This window comes from Nerophis lumbriciformis, linkage group LG13 (genome assembly GCF_033978685.3).
Source record: "Nerophis lumbriciformis linkage group LG13, RoL_Nlum_v2.1, whole genome shotgun sequence".
Taxonomy (NCBI): Eukaryota; Metazoa; Chordata; class Actinopteri; order Syngnathiformes; family Syngnathidae; genus Nerophis; species Nerophis lumbriciformis.
In genome coordinates this window covers 38,370,247-38,387,501 of record NC_084560.2, presented here as the reverse complement: position 1 = coordinate 38,387,501, position 17,255 = coordinate 38,370,247, and the positions used below count along the sequence as shown (strand labels likewise).

General features: G+C 37.3%; 1 protein-coding gene across 2 annotated transcripts in view; it reads left to right on the top strand.

Annotated features, from left to right (window-relative positions):
• The first annotated feature begins 5,502 nt into the window (after window positions 1-5,502).
• The window catches only part of ankrd44 (ankyrin repeat domain 44), a 60,489-nt gene continuing 48,736 nt past the window's right edge, over window positions 5,503-17,255 (top strand). For both annotated transcript variants that reach the window (XM_061970848.2, XM_061970849.2), the window contains exons 1-2: window positions 5,503-5,640; window positions 16,019-16,102. In XM_061970848.2, the coding sequence (XP_061826832.2) occupies window positions 5,614-5,640; window positions 16,019-16,102 (111 nt within the window). In that variant the 5' untranslated portion in view covers window positions 5,503-5,613. The remainder of the gene's footprint in view (window positions 5,641-16,018; window positions 16,103-17,255) is intronic.

Genomic DNA, 17,255 nt, shown 5'->3' with positions numbered 1-17,255 from the left:
TACCAGGAGCTATGCATTCATGTGATAGTAGAGTAACATATTGATTAGTTTGTTGGGTTAAAAACACACTTATTTTTAATCCTTTTTTTAAACATATATTTAAAATAGTGGATTTTTCTGCTTGCCACTCATTATTTTAATGTGTGCATTATTAAAAATTGTAAAATATTTAAAACTCTTGGCACACACACACACACACACCACCGCTCTCATGTACGCTCTATTGCAGTGGAAGCAAAGTCCACATTTAAAGTTCCGAGCACGCCATGTGGTCCGGATTTTATGAATTGTTAATACTTGCACTCATTAAACGATTAATCAAAGCAAAATAATATAAATTTAAGCTTTTTTTTTTAATAATCAAATGAATCGATTAATTGTTTTGGTTCCAATTCTAACTCTGGAATGGTTTAAATCTGTCGCTACTCAAGTTTAAAGGGAATTTGTGTATCGTATAATGTGGAATTATGCGTAAAAAAAACGAACTTTCTAGGACATTTTTGAAATGTGGAAAATTATTATCACCAAAAATGTCCAGAACTTTTTGATATTGGAGTCGTTCAGAAGGGTAGAGAAATGTTTATGGAAAATGGGGTATTCTGGTAAAACGGACTATGTCCTGAATGTTATTCTGTTGACAAATTTACAAACCCCGTTTCCATATGAGTTGGGAAGTTGTGTTGGATGTAAATATAAACGGAATACAATGATTTGCAAATCATTGTATTCCGTATGTAACTCATACGGAAACGGGGTTTGTATTATTATTGTCACGGTCTGATTCATACAAGGAAAGGAATTATGTTGCAGTGCGAGGACAAGAAACTGTGACATAACATGGTTTAAAGGGGAACATTATCACAATTTCAGAATGGTTAAAACCATTAAAAATCAGTTCCCAGTGGCTTATTTTATTTTTCGAAGTTCTTTTCAAAATTTTACCCATCACGTAATATCCCTAAAAAAAAGCTTCAAAGTGCCTGATTTTAACCATCGTTATATACACCCGTCCATTTTCCTGTGACGTCACACAGTGATGCCAATACAAACAAACATGGCGCATAGAACAGCAAGCTATAGCGACATTAGCTCGGATTCAGACTCGGATTTCAGCGGCTTAAGCGATTCAACAGATTACGCATGTATTGAAACGGATGGTTGTAGTGTGGAGGCAGGTAGCGAAAACAAAATTGAAGAAGAAACTGAAGCTATTGAGCCATATCGGTTTGAACCGTATGCAAGCGAAACCGACGAAAATGACACGACAGCCAGCGAGGACGAATTCGGCGATCGCCTTCTAACCAACGATTGGTATGTGTTTGTTTGGCGTTAAAGGAAACTAACAACTATGAACTAGGTTTACAGCATATGAAATACATTTGGCAACAACATGCACTTTGAGAGTGCAGACAGCCCAGTTTTCATCAATTAATATATTCTGTAGACATACCCTCATCCGCTCTCTTTTCCTGAAAGCTGATCTGTCCAGTCCAGTTGGAAATGCATCTGCTTTGAGTGTCGCAGGATATCCACACATTCTTGCCATCTCTGTCGTAGCATAGCTTTCGTCGGTAAAGTGTGCGGAACAAACGTCCAATTTCTTGCCACTTTGGCATCTTTGGGCCACTGGTGCAACTTGAATCCGTCCCTGTTCGTGTTGTTACACCCTCCGACAACACACCGACGAGGCATGATGTCTCCAAGGTACGGAAAACAGTCGAAAAAACGGAAAATAACAGAGCTGTTTTGACTCTGTGTTTGAGAAAATGGCGGATTGCTTCCCGATGTGACGTCACAATCGCTCCGAGAGCGAATAATAGAAAGGCGTTTAATTCGCCAAAATTCACCCATTTAGAGTTCGGAAATCGGTTTAAAAAATATATGGTCTTTTTTCTGCAACATCAAGGTATATATTGACGCTTACATAAGTCTGGTGATAATGTTCCCCTTTAACAAAATTACTATTAATAATATTTGAATAATTTTTGTTCAATTGGAATTTATGGGCCGAAAAATATGGGAATTTTAGGAATGTGAAAAATGATTAGCCTAATTTTGACGTTCGACTAGTTTGAGTTGGAAGTGGTGAAAATTTTCACTTTTTAAGGGATTTTTTTGTCACAAAAGGTAAAGAATCAGAGGAAAAATTGGAATTATTGGATTATTGAAAAATTAGTTGAGAAATATTTATTATTTTGAATGGGAATTTTTTAAAATGACCGTATTTAATTATTAAAATAATTGCTTGTTTATCAACAACTTTAGCATTTTATTCATTACATTTTGAAGCTCTCAGAAGCCAAGTTATGTTATATTCCTTAAGATTTATTTATGCAAGTTTGAAGTATCAATTATCCAAACACAGTTTTGTTTGCATATTTTCAGGATATATATATATATATATATGTATATATATATATATGAAATACTTGACTTGGTGACTTCTAGCTGTCAATATACTCCCCCCTCTAAAACCACGCACCCGACCACGCCCCACCCCACCCCCGACCACGCCCCCACCTCCCGAAATCGGAGGTCTCAAGGTTGGCAAGTATGCTATATTCCACATTAATTAAATAAAATTAAACTCAAGTTTGACATTGTTTCGTATAAGTAAGAATGTGTAGTAAAAGACTACAAAAATACAATTCTGATTAGCAGCAACACAATAATAATGGGTGACCCTTTCGCAGAGGTATTACGGTAATGAATGAACTACATCAGACCTGGGCAAATTAAGGCCCGTTAAGCTTTTCAATCTGGCCCGCCGGACATTCCCAAATCATTTTTTTCGATCTTTAGGATGGAAAGTGTAGCTGCCATTATGATGTGCAGTGATGTTTTCAAATGACCGTAAGTCTTCAACTATACAAAGTATTTCAATGGTTGGAATCTGCACTTTTGCATGATATACTAGTAGTTACTATGGTGATCTAATTATTTACTATGGTAATCTAAGTCACAGCAGCTCAGACGAGGCACCAAGCAGTGTGGGTGGGGAGCGTTTCCACAGAGTGTTTCCTGAATGGCCAGCCTGAAATGCGGGTGTCAGGGACAGACGCGGAAGGAGATTTTTACAACAAAGTTCTAAAGCTTAGTGACATATCAGATATATCAGATTGTAGGTTGTTTTTTTTACCCTTCGCGTTCATATTTCGCTGTGTTTGTTGCATTTTCGTTGCTTGATTGTAAAATATGTGGATGGAGAGGGGGTGTGACGTTCATATGTTGTCAATATTCAGTGTTTTATCCTCCATAGTTAATATTGTAAATCCCACATTGTTTATTTTCATGTACATTCTGGGCGTCTCATTCAGTAAAAAAAAATAAAAATTCCATTCCGTTTTTTAAGGCGGTTTGTCATAACGTTTTTAGCTTTCAATCAGACTTTATTGTGAGGTTTTGCATTAGTGTTCCTAAAAATAGATATACCGGCCCCCAGACAGATTTTTTTTCTCTAAATTGTGCCTCCGAGTCAAAATAATTGCCCAGCCCTGCTATGTAATATACTATACTATATAACTAGAGCTGTCCGATAAATGCTTTAAAATGTAATATTGGAAATTATCTGTGTCGTTTTTTTAATTATCGGTATGGTTTTTTTGGGTTGTTTTTTTTAAATTTTTTATTTTTATTAAATCAACATAAAAAACACAAGATACACTTACAATTAGTGCACCAACCCAAAAAACCTCCCTCCCCCATTTACACTCATTCACACAAAAGGGTTGTTTCTTTCTGTTATTAATATTGTGGTTCCTACATTATATATCAATATATATCAATACAGTCTGCAAGGGATACAGTCCGTAAGCACACATGATTGTGCGTGCTGCTGGTCCACTAATAGTACTAACCTTTAACACTTAATTTTACTCATTTTCATTAATTACTAGTTTCTATGTAACTGTTTTATATTGTTTTACTTTCTTTTTTATTTATCAAAATGTTTTTAATTTATTTATGTTATTTTATTTTATTAATTTTAAAAAAAAGGACCTTATCTTCACCATATCTGGTTGTCCAAATTAGGCATAATAATGTGTTAATTCCACGACTGTATATATCGGTATTGGTAATTAAGAGTTGGACAATATCGGATATCGGCAAAAAGCCATTATCGGACATCCCTATATAAAACTATATAATACTATATTCCACCATAATTAAATAAAATTAAGCTTAAGTTTGACATTGTTTCGTATAAGTGAGAATGTGTAGTAAAATAATACAAAATACAATTCTGATTAGCAGCAACAAAAAATAATAATGGGTGACCCTTTCGCAGAGGTATTATGGTAATGAATGCACTACTTCAGGGGTCGGCAACCCAAAATGTTGAAAGAGCCATATTGGACCAAAAATACAAAAACAAATCTGTCTGGAGCCGCAACAAATTAAAAGCCATATTACATACAGATAGTGTGTCATAAGATATACATTGAATTGAGATGACTTAAAGGAAACTAAATGAGCTCAAATATAGCTACAAATTAGGCATAATGATGCAATATGTACATATAGCTAGCCTAAATAGCATGTTAGCATCGATTAGCTTGCAGTCTTGCAGTGACCAAATATGTCTGATTAGCACTCCACACAAGTCAATAACATCAACAAAACTCACCTTTGTGCATTCATGCACAACGTTAAAAGTTTGGTGGACAAAATGAGACAGAAAAAGAAGTGGCATAAAACACGTCCTCGAAAGTCGGAGAAAGTTATACATGTAAACAAACTATGGTGAGTTCAAGGACCGCCAAAATTAGTAGGACAAAACGGCGCTCGCCAAATACTTGAGTCAGTGAAGCATGTTTAATATAAACAGTGTGCTTTATAACAATTAGGGAGGTTTGTGTCATGTTTGTCCTCCTACAGAAACCATAATAAAACAAAAAATATATATTTTTCCCCTCATCTTTTTCCGTTTTTCATACATTTTTGAAAAAGCTCTGGAGAGCCACTAGGGCGGCGCTAAAGAGCCGCATGCGGCTCTAGAGCCGCGGGTTGCGGACCCCTGCACTACTTGTACCGTTTCGATGATTTACCGTAATACCTCCACAAAGGCGTCACTCGAAAGTGATCACTGACGTTGTTTGTGCAAGTGTACCTAATGAATTGATTTGTGACGTTTCGTGTGTGTGTGTGTGTGTGTGTGTGTGTGTGTGTGTGTGTGTGTGTGTGTGTGTGTGTGTGTGTGTGTGTGTGTGTGTGTGTGTTTTGATGCTGAGGAAGCCTCCAGTGCATCAAACAGCAAGAGGAGACGCGCGCACAGCCTCCAGCTCCTTCCTGGTCCGGCCCGACTGGGTAAGCCTGGCCGCCTTCAGGCTCCTGCTCGCCGGGGAGGAGCCAGCCTCCAGCGTCCCCCCCCGACCAGCCACCACCACCAGCGGCGGGCTCAGGCTGTTCCGGCGGCCGCCGCTGCTGAACGGAGCAAGGGAAGGCTTCCGCGGTGACTCGCACCGGGCCCGGCCTACTTCCCCACACCCCTCCCTGCCGCCTCCGCAGACACCATCGCCCGGAGCGGAGGAGCGGACCTCGGCCGTCAGCATCGTCGCCCCGTGGTGTTGCGGTGTCGGCGGGCGTGGATGAGCCGCTGGAGCCGAGGCGGAGATGGCTGTCCTCAAACTGGCCGACCAGGTAGAGCCGCTAGCCGCCGCTAGCTTTAGCCTGCTCGCATCCAGCAAGCTCGGTGCTTCACTTTCGTCCACAACCGCAGCATATTTATCACCATATTTGCATTTATGACACATCGGCTTCTAATAAGTGAGTGGGCATTGAGGGATTATATCACATTTGAGCCTAAATAGTGCAGCGGGAGCCCGTGAAGCTGATAGCAAGTGGACGCTCTCAATGTGCGGATTTTTTCCATTGAATTCATTATTAAGACAAGACGCTCACTTCCTGTTCAGCATCAAAACAAACATTCTAAATCGTCACATTTAATTACAGTCTTTGTTTGATTTACTAAACAATCTAGCTTGTTTCCTTATGTTGCGCCTCGGGGCGTTTATTTACTCAACTGCAGAGAGAACCAGGCGACTGTTAGTGAAGGCGCGTTTACTTGTACATATTAGGGCTGTGAATCTTCGGGTGTCCCACGATTCGATTCAATATCGATTCTTGGGGTCACGATTCGATTCAAAATCGATTTTTTTTTTTCAATTCAACACGATTCTCGATTCAAAAACGATATTTTCCCGATTCAAAAGGATTCTTTATTCATTCAATACATAGGATTTCAGCAGTCTGCTGACATGCAAGCAGAGTAGTAGATTTGTGTAAAAAGCTTTTATAATTGTAAAGGACAATGTTTTATCAACTGATTGCAATAATGTCAATTTGTTTTAACTATTAAATTAACCAAAAATCTGACTTATTTTACCTTTGTGAAAATATTGGACACAGTGTGTTGTCAAGTTTATGAGATGTGACGCAAGTGTAAGCCACTGTGACACTATTGTTCTTTTTTTATTTGTACAAATGTCTAAAGATAATGTCAATGAGGGATTTTTAATCACTGCTATGTTGAAATTGTAACTAATATTGATACTGTTGTTGATAATATTCATTTTTGTTTCACTACTTTTGGTTTGTTCTGTGTCGTGTTTGTGTCTCCTCTCAATTGCTCTGTTTATTGCAGTTCTGAGTGTTGCTGGGTCGGGTTTGGTTTTGGAATGAAGATAGAACAAATAGTGGAAAACATCACATTTATGGTGTATGTTTCTGTTAAAGATGCCTCATGCCTATCCTTGAAGCTGGAAAAAACGTAGTTGTTGATTTAAAAGACTAATAGCTATTTCATGCATTGCATTGTTATGGTATTGCTGTGTATTGTTTTGTTGGATTGATTAATAAAAATAAATAAATAAGGGCAGCATGGTGGAAGAGGGGTTAGTGCATCTCCCTCACAATACGAAGGTCCTGAGTAGTCCTGAGTTCAATCCCGGGCTCGGGATCTTTCTGTATGGAGTTTGCATGTTCTCCCCGTGACTGCATGGGTTCCCTCCGGGTACTCCGGCTTCCTCCCACCTCCAAAGACATGCACCTGGGGATAGGTTGATTGGCAACACTAAATTGGCCCTAGTGTGTGAATGTTGTCTGTCTATCTGTGTTGGCCCTGCAATGAGGTGGCGACTTGTCCAGGGTGTACCCCGCCTTCCGCCCGATTGTAGCTGAGATGGGCTCCAGCGACCCCTAAAGGGACAAGCGGTAGAAAATGGATGGATGGATGAATAAATATATTAAAAAATCGATTTTTTTCCCACACCCCTAATGTTTATGTATAATTAAAAAAAAATCATTCTCGACACAAAAAAAGGACACGTGTATTTTAGGCGTGCCGTCTATTTGGATAAAGTACCCGTCGAATAATTGCTAGTGGTGTCTGTTTGAGCAGAGTTTAATCTGTGTGAAGATGGCCCCGCTCGTCATTGCAAATGATAAAATTCCACTGCTGTTTTTTTGTGCCGTACGTTTTTTCTTCATTTGTGCTGTTTTTAGGTCATTTTGAAATAAATATTTTGACCGGTGATGTCATTCCCCCACCTTGTTCAAATCTCACCAAACTTGTCCCAAACGTTTGTGCTACATTTGTGCTGTCCCAAAAACCGGAACCCCCGTACCGAAATGGTTCAATATAAATACACGTACCGTTACACCCCTAATAAATATATATATATATATATATATATATATATATATATATATATATATATATATATATATAATGTTTTATTATTCACAAGCAGCCTTTACCAATCCCACCAAACTTGTTTATGCTGTCAAAACAATTGCGCTATTGATATTTCAATATCAGTCTTTCCAAACGTTTGTGCTACATTTGTGCTGTCAAAAACATTTGTGCTTTTGATATTTCAGTATCTGCACATACTCAACACATCCGTACATGTGTGAAAAACTTATGAAACAATAACAACAATAAAAACATAGTAAATAATAAATAAATAAATATTTTTTTGACAGCACAAATGTATCACAGTTCCTTTTTTGACAGCATAAACGACCACAAATGTCGCACAAGTAATTTTTTTGACAGCACAAACCAACATAAATATAACACAATTATTTTTTTAACAGCACAAATCAACACAAATGTAGCACCATTTATGTTTTGACAGCACAAACTACACAAAGTTTGACAGCACAAGCTCGCACAGATGTCGCACAATTATTTTTTTAACAGCACAAACCAACACAAATGTAGCACCATTTATTTTTTGACAGCACAAACTAGCACAAATGCCGCACAGTTTTTTTTAACAGCACAAACGAGCACAATTAATTTTTTTGACAGCACAAACTAGCACAAATGTTGCAAATTTAGATTTTGACAGCACAAACTACACAGTTTGACAGCACGAGCTCGCACAGATGTCGCACAATTATTTTTTTAACAGCACAAACCAACGCAAATGTAGCACCATTTATTTTTTGACAGCACAAACTAGCACATTTAATTGTTTTGACGGCACAAACTAGCACAAATGTTGCAAATTTTGTTGATTTTGACAGCACAAACTACACACAGTTTGACAGCACGAGGTCGCACAGATGTCGCACAATTATTTTTTTAACAGCACAAACCAATACAAATGTAGCACCAGTTATTTTTTTGACAGCACAAACTTGGCCAAATGTAGCACAATCTATTTATTCACAGCACAAATGTCGCACAACTAGTTTTTTGACAGCACAAATGTAGCACAATCTATTTTTTGACAGCCCAAACCAGCACAGATGTTGCAAAATCATTTTATTTGACAGCACAAACTTGCACCACTGTAGCACAATCCATTTTTTTGACAGCACAAACTAGCCGAAATGTTGCACAAACGTTGCACAATTAGCCTGTTCACCTGTGGGATGTTCCAATTAAGTGTTTGATGAGCCTTCCTCAACTTTCTCAGTCTTTTTTGCCACTTGTGCCAGCTTTCTTGAAACATGTTGCATGCATCAAATTCCAAATGAGCTAACATTTGCAAAAAATAACAAAGTTTACCAGTTTGAACGTTAAGTATCTTGTCTTTGCAGTCTATTCAATTGAATATAGGTTGAAAAGGATTTGCAAATCATTGTATTTTTTTTTACGATTTACACCATGTGGTTTTGGGGTTTGTATATAAACACATATAAACACATTCATCACAGCATATCATAGAAATCTCTCAAACTTTGCATTTTGTCTTTGAAATTCCTGCAAGAAAAAGTCAGACGTTTCAGAAGCAATAATCACTGAAGTTGTGGGAACGCAACACATTGTTTTTAGGTAAAGAATTTAGTGTTTTGCAATAGCAACAAATATGCACTCCGTGTGTCACAGTGTGCGTGTGCGTGTGTGTGTGTGTGTTGACGTTGTCACATGGTCTTTAGCTGCATGCACCTTGATAACCCCCCAAAAAGTGCTTCGAAAAATGTTGTTTTTTTTAACTCGACCGGGAGGCCTACAAATCTCTGGAATGGGTTCCAGAATAAAAAGAAACAAAAAAATCAATATTTATCATAGGATCAACATTTTTATTTATTTATGCTTGGCCGAGATGCATGTGCTTGCATCTAATGGACACTACATTAGGTACACCTGTGTATGACCTAAAATGGTGTTTTTTGAGACGGTTTGTAATATTTTGATGCCGTGCTGTGAACTCAGGTTCTCTCCCTTTGGTGCAGGAGCACCTAATGAAGTGTCTCGGGGGTAAAATGGCAGACATTCTTGTCGCCGTGCAGCAAGACAGGAATAACCACATTTTCTTTCACGTAACTTCCTGTTACTTTCCGACGGAACGATAACAGATTTGCTGAGATTTTGTTTTGCCCGCGTTCCCCGGTGCACTTTTTATGTACGGTTTGACAAAGTGGGCGACACTCCGGGTCCAGAAGACGGCAGGAAACCCAGGAAGTAGATGGCTTGGGAGCTGTGGACGCGCACAGGAGAGATTGTGTTGGCGACCCTCAGGGGAAGCAGACCAGCTCGTTAGTGGAGGCCTCGTTTTATGGAGACAAAGTGTGTTGAACACTTTTACTGTACCGTCAGTTCCAAGGTCAAGCAAAAAGCTTTATCTAGTGTGCAGGCAATGTTTTACCTAACGTTCCAACTATTCAAGTCTATAAAAAAGGTTATTGACAAATAACGTAACGTGAAAGTGAGGCACGTCGTCAATGTGCCTCACCTGTTTCACTTTTTAACGTTTGTAGTGCTCGCCTTCACTTTTTAACTATTTTAGTTGTCATAAAAATGTAGAAAAAAGGTTATTGACAAATAACATAACGTGAAAGTGAGGCACGTCATCAATGTGCGTCACCTGTTTCACTTTTTAACGTTTGTAGTGCTCTCCTTCACTTTGTAACTATTTTAGTTGTCATAAAAATGTAGAAAAAAGGTTATTGACAAATAACATAACGTGAAAGTGAGGCACGTCGTCAATGTGCCTCACCTGTTTCACTTTTTAACGTTTGTAGTGCTCGCTTTCACTTTTGAACTATTTTAGCTGTCATTAAAGTGTATAAAAACATGTTATTGTCAAATAATGTAACGTGAAAGTGAGTCACGTCGTTAATGTGCCTCACCTGTTTCACTTTTTAACGTTTGTAGTGCTCGCCTTCACTTTCTATTTTAGCTGTCATTAAAGTGTATAAAAACATTTTATTGACAAATAATGTAACGTGAAATTGAGTCACGTCGTTAATGTGCCTCACCTGTTTCACTTTTTAACGTTTGTAGTGCTCGCCTTCACTTTTTAACTATTTTAGTTGTCATAAAAATGTAGAAAAAAGGTTATTGACAAATAACATAACGTGAAAGTGAGGCACGTCGTTAATGTGCCTCACCTGTTTCACTTTTGAACGTTTGTAGTGCTCGCTTTCACTTTTTTAACTATTTTAGTTGTCATAAAAGTGCATAAAAAAAGGTTAGTGACGAATATGACATAACGTGAAAGTGAGGCACGTCGTCAACGTGCCTCACCTGTTTCACTTTTTAACGTTTGTAGTGCTCGCCTTCACTTTCTAACTATTTTAGTTGTCATAAAAGTGTATAAGAGAGGTTAGTGACGAATATGACATAATGTGAAAGTGAGTCACGGCGTTAATGTGCCTCACCTGTTTCACTTTTTAACGTTTGTAGTGCTTGCCTTCACTTTCTAACTATTTTAGCTGTCATTAAAGTGTATAAAAACATGTTATTGTCAAATAATGTAACGTGAAAGTGAGTCACGTCGTTAATGTGCCTCACCTGTTTCACTTTTTAACGTTTGTAGTGCTCGCCTTCACTTTCTAACTATTTTAGTTGTCATAAAAGTGTATAAGAAAGGTTAGTGACAAATATGACATAACGTGAAAGTGAGTTACGGCGTTAATGTGCCTCACCTGTTTCACTTTTTAACATTTGTAGTGCTCGCCTTCACTTTCTAACTATTTTAGCTGTCATTAAAGTGTATAAAACATGTTATTGTCAAATAATGTAACATGAAAGTGAGTCACGTCGTTAATGTGCCTCACCTGTTTCACTTTTTAACGTTTGTAGTGCTCGCTTTCACTTTCTAACTATTTTAGCTATCATTAAAGTGTATAAAAACATATTATTGTCAAATAATGTCACGTGAAAGTGAGTCACGTCGTTAATGTGCCTCACCTGTTTCACTTTTTAATGTTTGTAGTGCTCTCCTTCACTTTCTAACTATTTTAGCTGTCATTAAAGTGTATAAAAACATTTTATTGACAAATAATGTAACGTGAAAGTGAGTCACGTCGTTAATATGCCTCACCTGTTTCACTTTTTAACGTTTGTAGTGCTCGCCTTCACTTTTTAACTATTTTAGTTGTCATAAAAATGTAGAAAAAAGGTTATTGACAAATAACATAACGTGAAAGTGAGGCACGTCATCAATGTGCGTCACCTGTTTCACTTTTTAACGTTTGTAGTGCTCGCTTTCACTTTTTAACTATTTTAGCTGTCATTAAAGTGTATAAAAACATGTTATTGTCAAATAATGTAAAGTGAAAGTGAGTCACGTCGTTAATGTGCCTCACCTGTTTCACTTTTTAACGTTTGTAGTGCTCGCCTTCACTTTCTAACTATTTTAGTTGTCATAAAAGTGTATAAGAAAGGTTAGTGACGAATATGACATAACGTGAAAGTGAGTCACTGCGTTAATGTGCCTCACCTGTTTCACTTTTTAACGTTTGTAGTGCTCGCCTTCACTTTCTAACTATTTTAGCTGTCATTAAAGTGTATAAAACATGTTATTGTCAAATAATGTAACATGAAAGTGAGTCACGTCGTTAATGTGCCTCACCTGTTTCACTTTTTAACGTTTGTAGTGCTCGCCTTCACTTTCTAACTATTTTAGCTGTCATTAAAGTGTATAAATACATTTTATTGACAAATAATGTAACGTGAAAGTGAGTCACGGCGTTAATGTGCCTCATCTGTTTCACTTTTTAACGTTTGTAGTGCTCGCCTTCACTTTCTAACGATTTTAGTTGTCATAAAAGTGTATAAGAAAGGTTAGTGACAAATATGACATAACGTGAAAGTGAGTCACGGCGTTAATGTGCCTCACCTTTTTCACTTTTTAACGTTTGTAGTGCTCTCCTTCACTTTTTAACTATTTTAGTTGTCATAAAAGTGTATAAGAAAGGTTAGTGACAAATATGACATAACGTGAAAGTGAGTCACGGCGTTAATGTGCCTCACCTGTTTCACTTTTTAACGTTTGTAGTGCTCGCCTTCACTTTCTAACTATTTTAGCTGTCATTAAAGTGTATAAAACATGTTATTGTCAAATAATGTAACATGAAAGTGAGTCACGTCGTTAATGTGCCTCACCTGTTTCACTTTTTAACGTTTGTAGTGCTCGCCTTCTCTTTCTAACTATTTTAGCTGTCATAAAAATGTAGAAAAAAGTTTATTGACAAATAACATAACGTGAAAGTGAGGCACGTCGTTAATGTGCCTCACCTGTTTCACATTTTAACGTTTGTAGTGCTCGCCTTCACTTTCTAACTATTTTAGCTGTCATTAAAGTGTATAAATACATTTTATTGACAAATAATGTAACGTGAAAGTGAGTCACGGCGTTAATGTGCCTCATCTGTTTCACTTTTTAACGTTTGTAGTGCTCGCCTTCACTTTCTAACGATTTTAGTTGTCATAAAAGTGTATAAGAAAGGTTAGTGACAAATATGACATAACGTGAAAGTGAGTCACGGCGTTAATGTGTCTCACCTGTTTCACTTTTTAACATTTGTAGTGCTCGCCTTCACTTTCTAACTATTTTAGCTGTCATTAAAGTGTATAAAAATATTTTATTGACAAATAACGTGAAAGTGAGGCACTTCGTCAATGTGCCTCACCTGTTTCACTTTTTAACGTTTGTAGTGCTCGCTTTCACTTTTTAACTATTTTAGCTGTCATTAAAGTTTATAAAAACTTGTTATTGATAAATAATGTAACGTGAAAGTGAGTCACGTCGTTAATGTGCCTCACCTGTTTCACTTTTTAACGTTTGTAGTGCTCGCCTTCACTTTCTAACTATTTTAGCTGTCATTAAAGTGTATAAAAACATTTTATTGACAAATAATGTAACGTGAAAGTGAGTCACGTTAATATGCCTCACCTGTTTCACTTTTTAACGTTTGTAGTGCTCGCCTTCACTTTCTAACTATTTTAGTTGTCATAAAAGTGTATAAAAAAAGGTTAGTGACGAATATGACAACGTGAAAGTGAGGCATGTCGTCAATGTGCCTCACCTGTTTCACTTTTTAACGTTTGTAGTGCTCGCTTTCACTTTTTTAACTATTTTAGCTGTCATTAGTGTATAAAAACATGTTATTGTCAAATAATGTAACGTGAAAGTGAGTCACGTCATTAATGTGCCTCACCTGTTTCACTTTTTAACGTTTGTAGTGCTCGCCTTCACTTTCTAACTATTTTAGCTGTCATTAAAGTGTATAAAAACATGTTATTGCCAAATAACGTAACGTGAAAGTGAGTCACGTCATTAATGTGCCTCACCTGTTTCACTTTTTAACGTTTGTAGTGCTCGCCTTCACTTTCTAACTATTTTAGTTGTCATAAAAGTGTATAAAAAAAGGTTAGTGACGAATATGACATAACGTGAAAGTGAGTCACGTCGTTAATGTGCCTCACCTGTTTCACTTTTTTAACGTTTGTAGTGCTCGCTTTCACTTTAACTAATTTAGCTGTCATTAAAGTGTATAAAAACATTTTATTGACAAATAATGTAACGTGAAAGTGAGTCACTGCGTTAATGTGCCTCACCTGTTTCACTTTTTAACGTTTGTTGTGCTCGCCTTCACTTTCTAACTATTTTAGCTGTCATTAAAGTGTATGAAAACATTTTATTGATAAATAATGTAACGTGAAAGTGAGTCACGTCGTTAATGTGCCTCACCTGTTTCACTTTTTAACGTTTGTAGTGCTCGCTTTCACTTTTTAACTATTTTAGTTGTCATTAAAGTGTATAAAAACATGTTATTGACAAATAACGTAATGTGATAGTGAATCACGTAGTCAATGTGCCTCACCTGTTTCACTTTTTAACGTTTGTAGTGCTTGCCTTCACTTTTTAACTATTTAAGCTATCATAAAACTGTATAAAAAAGGTTATTGACAAATATGATGTAACGTGAAAGTGAGTCACATCGTTAATGTGCCTCACCTGTTTCACTTAACGTTTGTAGTGCTCACTTTCATTTTCTTTCTAATTTAGCTCTCACAAATGTGTATAAGAAAGGTTATTGACACAAAACGTAACGTGAAAGTGAGTCACGTTAATGTGCCTCGACTGTTTAACTTTTTAACGTTTGTAGCGCTAGCTTTCACTTTCTTTCTAATTTAGCTGTCATAAAAGTATAAAAAAGGTTGTTGACAAATACCGTAATGTGAAAGTGAGTCACATCGCTAAATGTGCTTCACCTGTTTCACTTTTTAATGTTTGCCGCGCTTGTCTTCACTTTTAGCTATTTTAGCTGTCATAAAAGTGTATTGAAAAAAAGGTTATTGACAAATAACGTAACGTGAAAGTGAGGCACGTCGTCAATGTGCCTCACCTGTCTCACTTTTTAACGTTCGTAGTGCTCTCCTTCACTTTTTAACTATTTTAGTTGTCATAAAAATGTAGAAAAAAGGTTATTGACAAATAACATAACGTGAAAGTGAGGCACTTCGTCAATGTGCCTCACCTGTCTCACTTTTTAACGTTCGTAGCGCTCGCCCTCACTATTTTAGCTCTCATGTAAGCGTAAAAAGAAGTTAGCTGCTGTTCAGAATAAAAAATAAACATCTTTTTTATTGACAGATGACGTAACGTGAAGGTGATTCGGGATGTCGATGTTTTCATTTTTTAACATTCGCCGCACTTGTTTGCAAACTTCCAGCGGTAAAAAGTAGTGACAGAAGTGCAGTTTATGTGTCGGTCACAAGTCGTCGTCATGACGATGACGGCCAAAGGCCTCACGCCGCGGGCACGAACAAGTGGCGGAGAGGAAGTGGTCTCGAAAAGCAGAAGTGAAAGCAGCAACAGGAAGCGCGACAGGAAGTTTGAACTTGCGCTGAGTTGACCAAATATGGTTCTTTGCACGGTGACAGGAAGTTCCTTCCTGGCTTTGAGCTCGACACATGTGTGACTTGCATGACATCGCACAACTCGCCTCTATTTACTGCTTATCTGACTGCCAGGAGGGACAATAAGGGCCCCTGACACACACACACACACACACACACACACACACACACACACACACACACACACACACACACACACACACACACACACACACACACACACACACACACACACACACACACAACACATTCCTGCTGGTCTGGTACGTGAGTCCCAGCAGTGAAGGACATTGTCTTTGCTAAAACTCGTGAAGGTCATTGACGGACGTGGCCACGCCCACCATCACATGTCCTCAGGTCATGCGTCCATGGTCCTTCCTCACTGACCGTCTGTCCTCCTCTTCCCTGCAGCCTCCTCTCATCCAGGCCATCTTCAGCGCCGACCCCGAGGACATACGAATACTCATATGCAAGTCTGAAGACATCAACGCTCTGGTGAGGACGCTTCTCGCTGCTCCTCAAGACGTACGAGGACACGCCTCTTTATGTCAGCATCCTCGCTCATTGACCCATCGACACAAAGTAGACTTATTCAATTAGGAATTTGGCCACAGAAGTGCAATAATAGTTCTTTAAATGATAACAAAAAATTACATGGAGGCACAAAAATGTTCAATTTGGCCACAAAAGTGCAATAATAGTTCTTTAAATGATAACCAAATATTACTTTGAGGCACACAAATGTTTAATTTTGGCCACAAAAGTGCAATAATAGTTTTTACAATGATAACAAAACATGACTTTGAGGCACACAAATGTTAAATTTGGCCAAAAAAGTGCAATAATAGTTCTTTAAATGCTAAGAAAATATAATTTTGAGGCACAAAAATGTTCAATTGGGCGACGAGTGCAATAATCGTTATTTAAATGATAACAAAATATGACGTTGAGGCACAAAAATGACCAATTTGGCCACAAAAGTGCAATAATAGTTATTTTAATGATAACAAAAAATGACATTGAGGCACAAAAATTATACATTTTGGCCACAAAAGTGCAATAATAGTTTTTACAATGATAACAAAACATGACTTTGGGCACAAAAATTTTAAATTTGGCCAAAAAAGTGCAATAATAGTTCTTTAAATGCTAAGAAAGTATAACTTTGAGGCACAAAAATGTTCAATTGGGCGACAAGAGTGCAATAATAGTTATTTAAATGATAACAAAATATGACGTTGAGGCACAAAAATTATAAATTTGGCCACAAAAGTGCAATAATAGTTATTTTAATGGTAACAAAAATTTACATTGAGGCACAAAAATGATAGATTTGGCGACAAAAGTTCAATAATAGTTATTTAAATGCTAAGAAAATATAACTTTGAGGCACAAAAATGTTAAACTGGGTGACAAGAGTGCAATAATAGTTATTTAAATAACAAAAAATTACATTGAGGCACAAAAATGATAAATTTGGCCACAAAAGTGCAGTAATAGTTCTTAAAAATGATAACCAAATATTACTTTGAGGCACACAAATGGTAAATTTTGGCCACAAAAGTGCAATAATAGTTTTTACAATGATAACAAAACATGACTTTGAGGCACAAAAATGTCAAATTTGGCCAAAAAAGTGCAATAATAG